Source organism: Austrofundulus limnaeus, unplaced genomic scaffold (genome assembly GCF_001266775.1).
Source record: "Austrofundulus limnaeus strain Quisiro unplaced genomic scaffold, Austrofundulus_limnaeus-1.0 Scaffold225, whole genome shotgun sequence".
In the NCBI taxonomy this organism is placed as follows: domain Eukaryota; kingdom Metazoa; phylum Chordata; class Actinopteri; order Cyprinodontiformes; family Rivulidae; genus Austrofundulus; species Austrofundulus limnaeus.
Window position 1 is genome coordinate 551,196 of NW_013952627.1, and position 17,613 is coordinate 568,808.

Here is a 17,613-nt window from a genome sequence, read left to right on the forward strand (position 1 = left end):
ATGTTTGACTGAAGGGTCACTAGTGGTATGACAAAATGGCTCAGGGGTACACAAGTCTAAAATGGTTGGGAACCACTGTTTTATACAACAGTATTTATTACTGGCAAGTACAACATGGATCGAATGCCATTGAAATATTAGGTACTGTTTACATGAGAAGGATCTCTGGAAATGTTTGTGTTCTTTCAATATTTATTTTGATAAATAAGAAAAAAATGGTTACATTTATCTGTAATTTCTGTCATTTTTCACTTGAAAATTATTTTATTTTCACTCAAACTGTACGTGGTGAGTGAGGTGGGCTTTCTTGCAGGTGTGAGGTTGTAAAGTGAGGCATGTCTTGCGATTGGTGAACATACGCAGAAAAGAAGGCTAAGAACGTAATTATCTTGTGTCTGGCAAAATTTATAGACATCAGTAGGATGTTGTGTAGAGCTTCCCTGCAGTTTGAAATACATTTACTGTAGTACAATCTACTGTATGTCTCCCTTAAAGAGCTATGTACAAAAGGTAAGATATTAAAATGTTTAAAAAACTTTCCACAAATCCTCACTTTAAAAAAAAGTGTAACTAAAAATGTTATTTTCAAATTTGTGGTGAAAAAAAGAAGCCAACACGAAGTTCTGACCAGGTAAAATTGAATATTTACTAAGAGTTGAACAATTCAGAACATAAGAAATTGTTAGTCAAGAAGACAAAAAACTCTGAAACATTTGTCGGTAACAAAACTCCAATTCAATTTTAATATATATATATTTTAAGTTTTGATCTGAAAAACAAGGACAGAAACAAACAATAGTCTCTAAGGTTTTGAAAGAAACCTGTCTTTACTTTACCAGGCCAGCAGAGGGCGTTCAGTGCTCATTTTATGGCACTGAAAAGGTGCTGATCATCATCAGATGCATCTCTTTTAGGACACAAACATAAACCACGTTCTTCCTCTTTTTACATGCATACACTACATATTTTACACTTTTATCTCCAAGACCTTTAAAGGTACGTGAAACACACTGGTTCATATAAAAGATTTTCTCATTGCGTGACAAAAAACAAAACAAAACTATTGTGGGATAAATAAATATTTTGCCTCATGTTTTAATTCTTACAAAGACGTGATCCGGTGCCGAAATTTCATTTAAATGTAAACTAAAAAGCATCAAAAGCAGCAGATGAAGATGTTCAGATGTAAGATTGAAAACATTTGGTGTGTTTTGTGAAAATAAAGAAAATCTCAGTAAGGTCACTGTTTATGCGAGTTAGCTTTTTGAGAAAACAGCATGCAGATGAGTCCAAAAAGCAAATATAAACTAGACTCCTAATGCCCTTTTAGTTTAGAATTATGACAGAACATACAGTAACATGAGCTGCTAATAAAAAAAGTAATTGTAAAAAAAATAAAATAAAAACAACAGGTTAACCAATCGCACAACTGCAGCAATCTGAAAAACGTTCAAAACAATGTTAGGACTGCTCGTTCTGGCTTTTTAGTTTACCGCAAAGTTCTAAATGATTCTCAAAAACTGGCCCCTCAGAATGAGACCAAACAACGGTTATGTGTATTTTTTTTTTAGTTTCAACTCACCAACTAGTCTCCAATAGCCTCAGCTCAGAGAGATGCCTTTAAACTGTCTTCACCACACATTCCTCACTTTCCACAAGGAACAACTGTCCATTTTCAGTGAAAAAAATGAAGACGCTGCATGAAGTCGGGGGCTGTAACTGTTTTTTTATGCTGCGTGCCATATTTGCATCGCAATTATGATCGGTTGAGATTTTACAGTTTTAGGATGAATCTTTTTTTTTTTTGGTACATTTTGAGTAAAGCGGATGTAATCGCAAAGAAAAGATGAGGACASTTACGTTGATATATTTACAAAATCAAGCTGAGATCTGGAGTTCATCGGCTGAAAAGTTAGTAGCAACTTAAGCCAATCAAGAAACTTTTTTAGTGCAAGAAACCTTGTTGACCCTGTCTCATCAAAAACTCTATAAGTTCAACCCAGACTGTTAAAGAAAATAGAAAAAAAAGACAATATATTGTTACTTTGTGGGTGGTTAGAATAAACAGCGACGACTGGTGAAGGCGCCGAGYGTTACAAATGTGATATCTATTTATTGTGCAAAACATCAAACTAATGAGCGTGACTGACATGGTGAAGGCATCTAACAGAAATGAAGACGAGTAAAAATCAGCATGCACTTCAGGGACTTGAGTCGTACGGTAAGGCAGCTGAACATCCGTCGCCTTCCCAGCCAGAAAGATCCACAAAACCACTGAACAAAGATGTTTGTTTGTCTTGTTTTTTGTGGGCGACTTGTCTCCGAGCAAAACGAGACCTGAAGATGTTAACGAGCATTTGGTGTTTTGGCAGTTTGGACTATTTAAGAGCCTTAGAGAGTTCTTTCACTTACAGGGTAAAAGGTTGATCAAATAAAATAAATGCTCAACGAAGACTCTGGAGTTTACCTTGTGTGCTACTCACACAAGTTTATTTTGTAGACCTTTGATTTTGACCTAAAATGTGATTTTTAATGCCGCCTGTGGTCAATTAAACTACGGCTCTGATGATCCAAACGGAAGCTGTGAGCAGCTTTAAAGGAGTTTTCAACAAGGATGGAGTGTTTCTGAAGCTTCATTTCTACATTAAGGCTACACAAYAAGTAACTTCAAATTAACTTCTTCTTAAAAAAAAAACAACAAAGCTCTTCTTTCTGTCCTTCCTCTCGCTCGTTACCATCAGTGTCCACTATCATGCACAGTTTGTCCCGATCATCAAAACATTCAAAAATCCATGAGCCGCAGAGACTTKGAGACGACATGCCACAGGGTACGAAACGCCAAAGGAGAACAAATGAAATTTGAGAGCTAACATAGCTTATAATCARTCTAAAGAAAAGGAAATAAAAACACTGATGAAACGATGTGAAGGCTGCCACTCTGTGGASAAATAAACCCATCGTTGCTTATCTTCGTGGTGGGAAACCCTCTTGCGTGGCCTGATTCCTTTTTGGTGGGGGGGCTTCACACTCTGAARCTCTCTCCCTTGCCGTCGATGTGGCGCAGGCGCAGGTAGACGTCCGTGCCGATGCCCTGCATGGACTGCACGGACAGAGACCCCCCGAGGTACTCGGCGTACGCCCTGGATGTAGGCAGGCCAAACCCAAAACTGTGGAGCGCAGAGAGGAATACAAATGGTGACGGTAAACAAATTTATGTCGGTGAAAAAAAAAAAATTAAAAAAACGAGCTGAAAGACAAGCCGCAGGTTCGGGGTGCATCTAAAACCAGGTGACGATCAGGCTGACAACCTCACCCGTGCATGGGGCTGGACTGATTCCCACTGTTGGTGATGGTGTTGAAGAGGTTGCTCATGCGGGGGTCCTGCGCGCTCTCCTCTGCCGTGCTGAAGTGGTAGTCCATCACTTTGTCGATTATATTATGAGGAATGCCGCCTCCACGGTCTGAAATCCTAAGATCAGAGAAAACAAACGGAGTCTGGTGTCAGCTGACTCGTGTCGCTACATTTTCTCCCACCACATCGGTCGCTGGAGCTCACCTAATCACAAAGTCAATGTCGTTGTTGGCGATGGTGACGACGACATCAGGAACGTTGTAGGGGGTGTCCAGATGGCTTTCCATGGTAGCTCTAAAGAGATGAAGTAAAAAGGTATATAACAAAAAACTAAACAAAACACAGAAAAGGATCTGAACTTCCGTCAACATGTTTGTGGTGTTGTACCTCATGGCGTTCTTCAGRAGCTCCGGCAGGATGTAATCCAGAGGCAGAGGGATGAAGGGGAATCGAGCCGCTACGTGTCCGTTGATCCTCACCCTCGGAGAGTTACCGTACTGGTGTTCACACAGACGTCTGTTGGGCACCAGGGGCATTAGTCGTCATGTACAAGTGTAAATACAATAACCGTTTTACTAACATGTGCGCTGAAAAATTAAACCATCCAGGAGTTTCCAGAGGCAAAGTTTAAATGTTAAAGTTTAAAGTGTATGGAGGGATCCTAATTGTTCAGAGGCTTTAGGAAACTTAACTAAAATTTAAAAAAGCAAAAAAWGGGTTTTCAATGACATCATGGAGCGACAGACAAGTTGTATCTTATTTTTCTTAGACGTATAAAAAGTTGTTTTTTATTTGAGTTTGACTAAACATCTTAAAAAGCAACAACTGGCTTGTCTTCTCTACCAAAAAGGAAGCATAGAATACAAAATAATATCTTAGCTAATGAGCAGCCTATTAATTCATATTTTATTTCATTTTCACAGATTTTACATTTATAAATAAATCTACTGCCAATTAAAACTCACCTGGCGAAGTCCACCCACTTTTCTACGATCTTTTTAGGAGACAGACGTCTGCATATGATCCCAATGAAATCAGGCTGAAACAAAAAAACACAAACAAATCACGTTTTTTTTTCCCACAGATGTGGTTCTTAGATAATCCAGAACATCTAGTAATATAAACTCAGCAGCCATAAAAGATTTGATTAGAAAATGTGACAATTTAGATTACTCCGATAATAATGAAGCTTTTCCTCCAGWTGCTATATGTTGCTCTTTGAATACCCAGCAGTTTAAATCATGGGATTATCAGACTTACATTATCTTCATGCAGGGCGAGATGGTGTGTGGCCAACATACGGATTCCCAAACGAGAGCACAGCGTTGTATCCAGAAAGTTTCTGATAATGGTCTCGTCCTGGAAGAGCAAAAAAAAAGAAAGTTTATTTTAAAAGTTGATTAGCAGCTCCAACATATAATAATCTAATGGCAAAAGAGACCATCAATAATTAAAGACAACAACCTGGGAAGAAATAATAAATGAATCCTTCACAAGCAACCAAACTGGAAGCGCAGCTCTTGTGGTACCTGGATGTGCCGGCGACACTCCCTGAAGCCCTGGGCCAGCATGGTGACCACGTCTTTATGGTCATCCAGCAGCTGCTGCACCAGCTTACAGAAACGAGCCTCCGCTTCCTGGTCCTCGATCTGTCCAGACACATAAACGTCACGTTCAACCTGCAGATCCTGATTTTCCTGGAGCTCAGATATTTGTTACTGTTTAAAATGAGATCATAATTTGAAAACAGCATTTTTTTATTTACCCAAGCGTTTTTTTTTTGTCTAATGTGTTTGATGATTTGAAACTTGGGTGACAAAAAGGGAAAACAAACAAATCTGTAAGAGTAAATCAACCTTTCACAGCCATGTGCACCTACATTTGATTAATAAATGTTTACATTAAGAAATGACTCGGAGCTGAATTCTTCAACCAATCACAGAGCTGCTATTTTTAGGCCAATCAGAGATTTACCRGCAAATGTTCACGTTTCCTGTTTTGCCCCGAAATCAAAACCCCTCCCTGAGAAAGTCTGAAGTTGAACTTGTCAACCCGAGTCGGCCTGTCAGAGCTTGTCTGTGCACTACTTCCTGTTTGTGTGCAATGCTCACCTGAGGAAAGTCGCACAGCATGTGATACGCTCTGATGTACAATTCGTGCTGAGGGAAAAAAACACACACAAAAAAACAAAAAACAAAGGGCTTTAGTCAGGATAAATCTCTGGAACCATCTGTTCAAGCTGACAGTATCACACAACCAGACCCTCACCAGGCCCCCCGGCAACACTGGAACCTTTCCTCTGTGCGCCCCACAGAACAACCCTCTGCAATAAACTTTATTTGAAGTTTGAACAGCCTTTCTTTTTTATGAAAGGAGTTTTGTTTTATGCAATCGGCACAGAAAGCTCAGCGATGACAAAGGAGGAGGAATGTGGGTGAAAGTTCATCAGGAACAAAGCAGCAGTTGAGAAAAGCTTACCAGAAGAAACCAGCTGAGAGATATGCAGACTCAGCTATTATGTCACAATTTTTTTTTTTTTTTGGTTACAAGTTAAAATAAAGTTTGAACAGCTTATTTTGTAATGGCAGTTCGGACAACATGTCCCAACATTTGTACAAAAGCGAGTTTGGAGGAATTTTAAACAAACACGACTCAGAGAACAATGTGTTCCTGCTGATTTCATGGGAGAAAACTTAATTGCTCTTCTTCGTTTCAGACGGAAAAACTTTGCACTTCTAGTTGCTTCATTAGGCAGACAATAATAATAATCACAGCTAATGAAAGACAGCCTGGGCGTAGAGTTGAAGAAGGCTTTTTAGGCATGTCAGCTTCTCCTTTTCAGTAAAAAAGGAAATAAAATTTAACAAAACAAAACTTCTGAGAAATGACCAAAGTGAGACCAGCTGTGAACTTATTCACACTCATCGAAAACAAACAGCATCAATTCAGAGACTTGTTCAGGTAAATCCAGGAGATAAATACAAAGTCGTTCACTCCCGTTGTTTGAGCGACACTCAATCCTCCCTAAGGTGAACAAAAGCAGCGGGAGAAACCTTTTGGATGGGACAAAATATTCAGCTCGCTCCAGCTAGAACTGAGCTTTTGTTTACGGTGAGAAAAGTACAGCTGATATTTTACCCAAGTCAACGAAATGTGCTGTTTATTGTTTTCATCTCTCATCAGGAGGAACTGAAACGTTACGCCCACACGGATAGGGCTGCCACGATTAATCGACGACTAATCCATTATTAAAATAATCGATGACTAATTTAATAATCGATTAATCGTTTTCTTTTTTTTTTTTTTTGTTCTTTACTTTGTTTTTCTCTCCAAACTGCTTTGACACCTTCGACTGCCACATCTGCCTTTCTGTCCTTGACACACATGCACAGTAGTGGTAACTGGGGTAGGCTGTGGACGTTATAAGACATTATACAGACAGGCTCTGGTATCATGGCTACCCAGCAACAGAGCTCAAAGTGTGGGATCATTTTAAGAAAATGAAAGAGAAACCTGTGCAATATCTGCAGAGCAGAACTTACCTTCCACAGCAATTATTTTTAGTTAGCATATAGCTAAAATCTAACCATGGTTATATAATAGCAGCTGCATTCTTGTGCGATAAGTTTTATGTTTTATATTCAATTAACGTATGATCTGATTAGTCGACTAATCGAAAAAATAATCGGTGATTAATCGATTATAAAAATAATCGTTTGTGGCAGCCCTACACACGGACACACCAACTTCTACTCTTTTTAATCAAAACCTCAGCAGTAACTTTTGTAACGTAGAAACTTTTTACTCAAGCAGAATTAAACATTATTTTTGGCACAGAATTAGAAGAGTTTGTTTAAGATAAGATAAGATAAGATAAGATAAGATAAGATAAGATAAGATAAGATAAGCCTTTATTTTCATTGTACAGAGCACAATGAAATTACAGTTCAGAACATCCATTCAGAAGAAGACAGAACATAACAAACATAGGAGAACAGGTGCCCTGGGTCGTGCAGCCACAGACCCTGCACAGAGCAAGGATCATCTTCATAAAGACATCATGAGGCGGTGCAACCCTTAACAGAAAAACTAAAAACCATACAAGGATAGATGAGGAAAAAAAACAAAACATCATATTATATCAACAATGTGACACACTATGGTGTTTATAAAAAAAAAACCTCTGCATACATATAAAATTGTGTACATTTTTTATGATTTTCTTTTTAAAATATATATAAAATTATTAGTAATCAATTATTATATTTTTATTTACTGCCTCTTTCCAACTTTTTGGAGAAAAATGGTTGGAAATCTTCTTTCCTGCTTCCATATTCTGGAAATTCAGACTGAAGCTCAGAACGTTTGAGGAGTTTTGTCCTTACCACTTGCAGAATAGTGGGGTTGCAACCAATAATGAAGGGCAAACTGCGGAAGCCCTTGATGCGGTGGGCGATTCGCACAGGCAGCTCCTTGTGAAGGTACTTGGCACTGCTCTGAGATCACACACACACACAAACACACACACACGGGGAGAGAGAGAGTGAGATCCACGTGAGTAGAGAGTCTCTGCAGCCAGGTTGTTTTAACACGCACTCTGCAGAACTCAAGAGCAGAGAAAATGTTTACCAAGATGTGGTGTCCCTCTGGAGATTTCCCAGAATACAGGAGGGTTGCTAAGGTTAGTCGCACTGAGGCCTGGAAACACAAAGACAAGCAAAGTCACGTACACAACCACAGCAGCAATGTAAGGATGTGGAAAAATCAGAGAAAAAAAACTATTTTGTGCTTCTTTAAAAAAATGAGACAATTAGTATTGCTTAAATTGCTTTTTGTTTTCTTTTATTTAACTTAGTACGTTGTGAATTTAGTAAAGTATATCTAAGTTTAATTTAATTTTTAAAAAAGGGCACAAGAAGTTAAATGTTTAATCACAAACATCAAACTAATAACTTTAAATATGGTGAATCTTTTAGAGCTTTTATAAGCATATTTACAAATTAATCATAAGGTTTTGAGTGTAAAATGTTTTATATTAATAAAAAGAAATTAAATGGCATTAGTTAACGATGTGACAAAATTCAGCCAATTATCATAACCAAACCTCACAGATTCACACAGGTGTCAAAATCCAGCCATAGGACTGTAAAAAGAACCCAATCAAATTATCTGGACCATAGCACACACAATGACCGGATAAAATTACATATCTGAGAACCGTGACGCCGACAAAACCATGTTGTGCAACACGATTTGCAACACAGACATCGACACGTCACTGTGTTAAAGTAAATCTTTACAAAAGCTTTTAACAGTCTGTGGGTTAAAAGAAGAAAACAAACCTGATCACCTCCGTTTGCCTGCCTGACTGATTGAATCTCATTTCAAGACCAACTATAAATGAGCTCTAGCATGCACAAGTCAAACAAGCATTTATTTTATGAGATGTAGCCGTCCCAAGAAAAAGCTGTGAAAAGTTTCAGGCAGGAGCAGAACAGGGAGAGGCTTCTGTCTGTGTGAAACCTGTCAAATGAGTCATAAAGTAGGTTAAATGTAGTCATCTAATCTTCCAAGTTGAAATAGTCGTGTGTAATTTGGTGCCGAATCCAGGTTTTATTTAACATGTGATTTTGTCATTTTTCAAAGCACATATCGCAGAAGGAYAATATAATAGTTATCTGACTAAACTCTACAAACTGTAAATTTYCCATGTTTTAATTTGCAGTGAAGTAAAACTGACCATTTTGGACCGAAGCCATACATGAGGAGAGTGTTACAGAAGGGGTCACTCAAGTTTCTGTCAGGAACAAAAGCTTTTGAGTTTGCCAAGAGAAACTCTGTAATGGTGGAAAACTTGTTAATAGGTACTCAATGCATAGTCATGAAGACAGAGAGAGAAAAAAGAGCAAGAAACATAAACTGTGCTGTATTTTTCTCATTCAAGATATATTTGCGATTGGCTGCCAGCTACCATGCCAGAGAGTTCACCTTGGGAAAAAGCAAAGGTCCTAAACTTAATGACCTAACAAAAGTTTTGAAAAAGGCCACGTGTTTGAATGCTGACCTCTGGCTTTATGGCACCCCACCCAAACTACTTCTGCTTGATCCTACTCTTGTCTTGTTCGGCCATTTTTGTTTACCAACACAGCCCAGCCTAATGTAGGTCAAACACGTGACTGACTGCATAGTTTATGGCAGATTCAGCCAAGTACTTTGTTTACATTGACTGTGGGCTCGCATTTTAGAATTGTATTCAATAGATCTACAAAACTACTGGATTAAACTCTTTCAAACTTCAGAATTTAATGTATTCCATGCTAAACTTATGTTTCATTTCATATTTTGCACKTTCAAATCAAATGGATAGCCGGGGCTACTCCTTTATGATGTCTGTAAGCAATTTGTCCTCATGTCAACAGATCTAAACACTAATTTTACAGTTTATCATTAATCAGGGTAGTAATATTACTATAGTTCATAATAGTTCCATGTTGCTAGTTGTTATGACGAACAAATGAGTTGTAAATTTATTTTAATAGATGCTCTGCTAAATACATTTTGTTCTTCCTACGTTGCATTCAGGGATCTGAGCACAGTAAGAAAAAATGAACTCCCCGTGACTTTGATGGAAGTACATACGTATCAACTGCATGCATGCAATTAAAGTAAGCCCAAAGTTGACACATTTGATCATTTTCATCTTTAAATTTGAAATATTTTAATACTTAAACAATTAGAATTCMTTGTTGTAACACATTTATTTTGTATGGGAAAAGAAGACTAAATTAATCTTTTCACTTAGCTTAGGAGTTGTAAATAACCGAATGTCCTTAGCATTAATTGAACGAGGAATAGAGGACGTACACATTTACGGCAATTTCTCAGTCCCTGAACGCAACACCCACTATGCTAACCACTAGCATTGCCATCAAGCTTCAGCTAGCACTCCCTCTTAGCCACAGATGCATCATCATCTTCTGGGGGGAAACGCCGGCACAAAAGCCAAATTCTTACCTTTTCCGCTGACACATCTATTGCAGACTGGTTATAAAATGAAGTGACAGTCTTCGACCGCTCTCTTGCTAGCTCCGAAAACCCCTGCGCCGATGATGTGGACCGGAATCTGCGGTGCCCGGTGCCTGACATCTGCGGCAATGTTTTGGTTGTGGGGGCCAGTAAGAAGCTACTGAGCCTCGGCCTGGCCCTGCTGGTGACACCGCTCAGCATCTCCACCGCTATACCCGCCAGTCCCGGACGCATCTGGAGCCGAGCAGTGAGCGCGAACAGGGCTGCCCTGTTCTCGTAAAATCACAAAACTCTTTGGCAAGTTATGAGGCCATCGAGGTCGTCGTCTCGACCTAGTGCACAAAGGCACTGAGTACCACAGTAAGGAGAGGGTACAGAAAGGCCTTGGCTCCTATTGGCCAGCGGGATAAGATCTTAGTTAGCGACACGAACGCTAAGCCAATCGACTTCGTCGAGAGGCGGGGTCAAGAAGAAACCACACCCCTTACATGAACACACGGCACGTACTGTACTTTTCAGCAGCACCGACGCTTAATTGTTCCTTTCTGTGGAATTATAACAATGCCATAAGAAATAATAAATTTTAAACTCAAATTTGTAGAATGTAAAGATAAATGGAAAATATATGGATTTTTAAACTATGCATTTCAAGTCAAAATTTTAGATTTTTTCTTTCATTTTTTTTGACAGTTTTAGAGTAGGCTAACCAAAATGGACAGGATTAGGATTGACTTAGAGTCTAGTTTGTAAGTAACTCAAAATTGAAAGAATATAGGTGAATATTCACATGCAGTCTCACTCAGCTGTGTTTAAATTGTATCAAGGTTTTGCACAAATAATTTTTGGAAAAATTCAGTATATTTGTGTGTGAGGCTTGCAAAACTGTACCCTAAATTAAGGACATTATTTTTTCCCACTTCTACCTACATTGTATTCGCAAACATAGATTCCACCACTAGAAATTGTATTTTTTTTCTCTAGAATAATGTAATTATACAATTTTAAGGAACACACCGTTATGCATTAATAGAAAGATTACAATTTTGAGCTGCCATTTACACAAAAATAGGCCACAGTGTTAACTAAGACAGGCTAATACAAAACTTCTTTCTAATCCAGTTAACCAGCTTTAAAAAAAAAAAAGAAGTTAATGATCTATGCTGGGTAAAACCATTTTCGGCAGCGTTCTCGTGCCATTTAAAAATGACATGTAGGCAAAATTAAAAACCACTGTAAGCACTGCAGAACACGTCGTTTTGGCCTCATAGTAAAGACATTTTATCTGACAAAGAACTCACAAAAAATGTAAAATAAGGGAAACTACAACTTTATTTTGCTATCCACTGAACAATGATTGCTACCCATACAGTACCATAGTACTATAAATATCTAGATTTAAACAAAGTTGTTTTGATCATTTTCACAGAGCTGTATCACAGTGACAACGGATGTTTCTTTTTTAATCACAATATACCACAACCCCTGCTGGCAACATTATCATTTAACATTTTAAAAGAATGTAATAAGAAGAGTTTTATGTTAAATTTGACATATTTTACATTTATGTAATAATAATAAAAACATTTTTGTTATATTTGTCTTGCTTTGATGCCATTAGACATACTGATGATTCACATCAGAGGCAGCATCATTATTTTTAACCAATTACAACAAATCAAACTAAAAGATTGCTAGTCTGAGCAAAATATTTACATTACTATGTATTCATGTACCATTTAAAATGTGAATAAAAACATCACATTTTCAACATGTTACCTTAATAAATACCTAATTTTGGTAACTTTTCTGAAAACAGTCATATTTACTAGAACATTCGGCCCACGTTCCTCAGGACGACTCCTCTCTCCTCCATATGATCACCAGATTTTTATCACTTAAGGCAACCAGGTAGAGCAGCTCTGAGTCCATTGCTACACTGTTGATAGACGGACCCTCCATCTGACCGAGGCCTTTCCTCATCGGGGACGGCCACTCCAACACCTGACGAAACAAACAATTAAAAGGTGGCATTTAATAAGTTTGAGGTTGAATTTGTTGCTTCGTGCAAAACTGAATGCTAAAAACACACAAAGTTCTAAGAATAAACTGTGTAGATGGAAAACAAGTTCAGTTTATTACTAAAGCCTGCTGGGAATGCTGCATTGTGGAAAAAAATGAACATAATTAATTATCCCCTTGGAGAAATTTGTTGAAATATGACTGATAATCAGATTTTTTTTCCCTACACTAATTCGAAGTTGTACTAAATGTGACACCAAATGTCCATAAACATCCCAGTGATATAAATAAAACCCAGCACACACAGCTGAGACAAAAACCACAGTATAAAAACACGAGGTGTTTCCAGTGGATGGTATTTTAACAGTTCACTGTTTGGCTCGTCTGGAGGTTTGTTTACATCCAGGCTGTTTAGAGACATCCACCATCTGGCTGTTTTGCAGTAAAAGCCACAGAGTTCTCAGATTTCCATGTTCCTGGAAGCTGCAGGTCTAATTACACAACCAGGCAAATGCTTGTGGCTTTTATAGAATAATATTTTACAGAGGCAGAGCTTTGAAGAAATATAACAAAAATATTTAGGAGAAATAAATACCTCAGTGGGTGGAATGGGTTTCTCTTTCTGACAACTGGTTGTCTGGATGTTGGGGACGTGATGTGTCCATATTCTCCCTTCGTTGTCCCCACACACCACATAGGCTCGATCTAAAGATATACACAGGATAAAGCAGCAGTTAGCCTAATTAGCCCAGAGGATGTATTTTTTATGATCTGTATTAAATTGAAAGAACACTTAAAAGCATTTTTATTATGGAAAAATCCAAACACAATACAAACAACATGGGACTCACCGGGACAGGTGTTCAGAGCCAGGTAGGGAATCTCGGTGTTGGCCCACTGCAGCTCAGCCAGGACCACGGCACACACTGCCCCACCCCTCTTGTCGGGGCGCTGAGACCTGGTCCTGCTCCAGCTCCACAGGTAAATGAAACCGTGCATGTGGCTCTTAGAGGCTAACACAAACGACACGCAAAAGGCAGAAATTCAACTCACATTTCATTCATCCCTTTAATGGACTGGTGATCTTTGAGTTTGAACTCAGAAACCTAAACCAGCTGGTGATTTAAAATGATCWTCTATAGCTTTGAGGACAGAAAGCTTCCTACAGCGCCATCATGTGAACTCTTACTAAAACTACTTCTGATTCAGACAAATCAAACTGTCTGGACAATGAAAGTCTGGGAAGGCAAAGGCAACAATTACAATATTTTTCTGACTCACTGTTACCAGTTCGGTTACTTTTACTGAGCTTGTAGAACTAGACTGCAGCAGACTGAGGCACAATAAAAGATCTTTACTTACCCACGATGTCGTCAGTAAGAAAACTCAGGCCGTCAATGGTGTGGTAGTCATGGTCGTCATCCTCCTCTTCATAAATGGGAAAGGTTATCTCCATTTCTTTTGACCTACTGAGGAAACAATAAATGTTGTACTCGGTGACACTCAACCAGTAAGAAGAGTTTGCTCACACTCTGAATGTTTTACCTCTTTGTGGTGCTGTTGGTACTGAGCTGCGTGTTGTAGCAGTGCAGACCCCTCTCACAGGCACTCAGGAGTTGTGTGCTGGGGGACGTCGGGGGCAGACAGATGTGCAGAGGTGTCGTGCTGACTTCCAACACCAGCAGCTGACTGAAAGGACCGAGCAGGTGAAGTTTTAAAGAAATGCACAAACGTAAACAAAATAATAAAATGTATTGACAAAAAGGATGTAAATCTGTTTAACGGATCCTTGATTATTGTAACATTACACTTTATTTGATAAACATACATTTTAACTGTAAAAATACTGTAGGCTGTTTAGTTTTGTAAAATTTTAAAAATTTATTTTAACACAGATGGAGCCATTTTATTTACACACAAAGCATTCTGGGTAAATGATGAYGTGGATAGGTCCTCGGTGCGAGGCTGCTAGCGAGCTATATCCACCCTGAAGGTTAATCTTGGACAATATCTGATGATCGACTCTTTTAAATGAAACCAGAGAGCGTTGACAGAGAGGAGAAGGTAGAAATGACTCAGCCTGGAACTGAAAATATGGATGGAGGACAACAGAGCTGCTTCATGGAAGTAGAACCTCAGCTTAGCCTGTTAGCTTTAGCGCCGACGCTATATCGCATTATATGTATTAGCTCGGTGCTAACGCGACAAACAAGCTAAACTGAGGTCCTCCATCCATATTTTCAGTTGCAGGCTGAGTCATTTTTGTGTTCCCCTCTCTGTCATGTGGATGGAGGACCTCAGTGACGAGAGGAGAATGTGTAGCGCTGAGCTAATACATATATATGGTGATAGCGTCAGGGCTAATGCTAAAGCTAACAGGTTAAGCTGAGGTTCTTCTTCCATGAAGCAGCTCTGTTGTCCTCCATCCATATTTTCAGTTACAGGCTGAGTCATTTCTACCTTCTCCTCTCTGTCAACGCTCTCTGGTTTCATTTAAAAGAGTCGATCATCAGATATTGTCCAAGATTAACCTTCAGGGTGGATATAGCTCACTAGCAGCCTCACACCGAGGACCTATCCACGTCATCGTTTACCCAGAATGCTTTGTGTGTAAATAAAATGGCTCAAACTGTGTAAAATATTTTTTAAAATTTAGTTTAAAAATTATAAAAACTAAACAGCCTACAGCATTTTTACAGTCGTTATTTCACAGTTAAATGTTTACAAAATAAAGTCTAATGTTTAACTAATCCTGGATCCCTTTAAAATTTTGATCTTTCCTGATTATTCRTTTTGGTTTTATACAGTTATTTTTAGTTTTCTCATTTTTTGTCAAAGATTAAACTTTATTTATCCTAGTACTGAACCTGTGACAAGTGAATAAAGCCAAAAAAGTACTTTTTGCATTTTTTAAATTGGGAATGACAAAAAAATATTTACTGTTAAAAATAAACGTGATTATTTTTTTCAGAAACTTACACAACTTTGAAGTTATAACTGCTGTCCACTCCGCCGATATCCCACAACATTATCTTGTTGTCGTAGGATCCAGCTGCAAGAGACCATTCAGTAAAGTTCATCGAGACATTKTCTATAAAACTGAGCGTGATGAAGGAAACTGAAGTGGAAGATTAAAACAGACATGGTGGATATAACATCGTCCACACGTCTTTAACAACAAAATAAACAAATAAAATAAAACTTGTGGCTCTGGGTACATCTGAACTTATCTGCCCAAAGCTGCAAAAAATATTTTTACGTTTCTAATGTAAGACGTCCTGAACGACAGCCTKTAAAACGATATAAGCTTGTGTGATTTAAACTCACTGAACAGAAAGTTTCCCTGTTGGTGGTTGAAGCGGAGGGCAGACAGAGACTTCCTGCTGGCTCGGAACTCGCCGTACGCCACGTTGTTCCTGGGATGAATCAGTTTGACGAGTCCTCTCCTCCCGCCGGCAGCGAGAATGCTGCAGAGCTGAGCTGGTGCCTTCTCTCCTCTGGACATCAGCACTGTGGACCAGGCCAGGGAGAAGAACTCCTGATGTGAGAAACRACGGACAACTTAGGCTCCCTGCAGCTTAATCTAATCCGTTTTTAACCAACATGTCAGCTGTTGTCAAYGTTAAAGGAAACTAGTCGTACTTCTCCAGGAACTTTGTACTTCTTCATCACCACCCCAGTTTCACAGTCGATCACACACAGAGAGTCTCCTCCGCATGTAGCCACCAAGCGGCTTTCCCCGCCGTCTCCTGTCGTAGCAAGAACAAACGTTCACTTTACTTGAATCGTTGAGGCCACGTCTGATCGTGGATGAGCATGAGTGAACACGAGGCGTTCATCGGTACCAGAGAACTCTGAACACGGCTGGAAGGCGCAGGCCCACAGCTGGGTGGAGAAGTCCTCTGAGCTGTCGTATTTACTGTGACACTGCAGCACGTGCAGCGGCTGCAGACGCACCGGCTGCTGCAGGAGACAAACGAGGAAAATCAAGAAGGGAGAGAACGGTGAGAGCAGGCTTTGAAAACAGATTTTAAAATTAATAAAATAGCAAAAAAAAAAAAAGGCATGAGCATGGTAAAAAGCATATTGTTGCTAATCTTCTTAGTATAGCCATGTGGTGAGTCAACTTTAAACTAATAACAGCACATTACATATAACTAGGAACGCCATTTATACCATTTTGTATATTTTAAACAATTGTCAACCAGTTTTTTTTATGTCAGATAGTATTTTGTGGTTTAGAAATATCAGCAGGTTAAGTATTATTTTTATACTTTACCTGAGTTTTGTTTAAAGTCTTTGTTATGGGCAGCACGTGAGCGTTCCTGCCTTTGCTTGAATCTTTCCTCCGTTCTACTGGAGTTTTCTCCTCTTTAGTTTGAGGAACTTTCAGACTTCTCCTGGGCGTCTCTGCCTTCGGCTGGGTTTTGGGGGGAGTGGACAGAGCTCTGTCTGTCCTGAGGGGGCTGATGCTGGTCTGAGTTTCACTCTGACGTTTTGGACGAAGGCTGATTTTGAGAGGGCTGTTTTGCACGGGAGAGGCTGGAAGATCGGAGCGCAACTGTTTGCGAGGCATCAGGTTTATGCCGGAAGCCGCTTCAGTCCGCTTCCTTTTGGAAGGTGTAGAGACATCCTGAAGACAACAAATACAAACAAAAAAAACTTTAAAACAATTTAGATCTATAATATTTCATCAGAACTTCACAGAATTTACACAAAATATGAGGAACTATTTCAAATTCAAATATACTTTATTGATCCCAGAGGGAAATTAGATGCTGTTGTTGCACAGCTTTATTAGAGCTATTAATATTATTATTAGCATATTATTGAATATGTTGCATTAAGCAGGAATATGAAAGTGGAATGAAGGTATACARATGATACCTATGAATAGGAGAAAATTTTTTTTGAAGTTGCTGGAGAAGTGGTGGATTTTAATAAGTTTGTACTTCTACCCACTCCTTTGAACATTTATTTTTTTATTGTATTGTTTTAATTTTATTTGTAATGTGGTGCGTTCAATAAAATAGATAGATAGATAGATAGATAGATAGATGATAGATAGATAGATGATAGATAGATAGATGATAGATAGATAGATGATAGATGATAGATAGATGATAGATGATAGATAGATGATAGATAGATGATAGATAGATAGATAGATAGATAGATAGATAGATAGATAGATAGATAGATAGATAGATATAGAT

At 38.7% G+C, this 17,613-nt stretch overlaps 2 protein-coding genes across 4 annotated transcripts in view; both read right to left on the reverse strand.

Annotated features, from left to right (window-relative positions):
* Positions 1 to 621: 621 nt before the first annotated feature.
* bckdk (branched chain ketoacid dehydrogenase kinase) lies at positions 622 to 10,759 on the reverse strand. Its single transcript, XM_014019650.1, has 11 exons — positions 10,367 to 10,759; positions 7,982 to 8,050; positions 7,738 to 7,848; positions 5,464 to 5,511; positions 4,882 to 5,001; positions 4,613 to 4,711; positions 4,318 to 4,391; positions 3,740 to 3,868; positions 3,557 to 3,646; positions 3,314 to 3,469; positions 622 to 3,167 (listed from the first exon to the last, which is right to left on the reverse strand). The coding sequence occupies exons 1-11, from the start codon at positions 10,610 to 10,612 to the stop codon at positions 3,023 to 3,025; spliced, it is 1,287 nt and encodes a 428-aa protein (XP_013875104.1). The 5' UTR covers positions 10,613 to 10,759; the 3' UTR covers positions 622 to 3,022.
* A 925-nt stretch (positions 10,760 to 11,684) lies between these two features.
* lrwd1 (leucine-rich repeats and WD repeat domain containing 1) overlaps positions 11,685 to 17,613 on the reverse strand; it is a 9,183-nt gene continuing 3,254 nt past the window's right edge. Inside the window, exons 7-16 of one of the 3 annotated variants that reach the window (XM_014019652.1) lie at positions 16,677 to 17,030; positions 16,243 to 16,357; positions 16,040 to 16,146; positions 15,725 to 15,935; positions 15,377 to 15,449; positions 13,943 to 14,086; positions 13,760 to 13,866; positions 13,249 to 13,410; positions 12,993 to 13,102; positions 11,685 to 12,379 (exon numbers count right to left, since the gene is read on the reverse strand). In XM_014019652.1, coding sequence (XP_013875106.1) covers positions 12,227 to 12,379; positions 12,993 to 13,102; positions 13,249 to 13,410; positions 13,760 to 13,866; positions 13,943 to 14,086; positions 15,377 to 15,449; positions 15,725 to 15,935; positions 16,040 to 16,146; positions 16,243 to 16,357; positions 16,677 to 17,030 — 1,536 coding nt within the window. In that variant the 3' untranslated portion in view covers positions 11,685 to 12,226. Of the gene's footprint in view, positions 12,380 to 12,992; positions 13,103 to 13,248; positions 13,411 to 13,759; positions 13,867 to 13,942; positions 14,087 to 15,376; positions 15,450 to 15,724; positions 15,936 to 16,039; positions 16,147 to 16,242; positions 16,361 to 16,676; positions 17,031 to 17,613 lie in introns of all 3 variants that reach the window. The other 2 variants (XM_014019653.1, XM_014019651.1) reach the window with 2 other exon arrangements.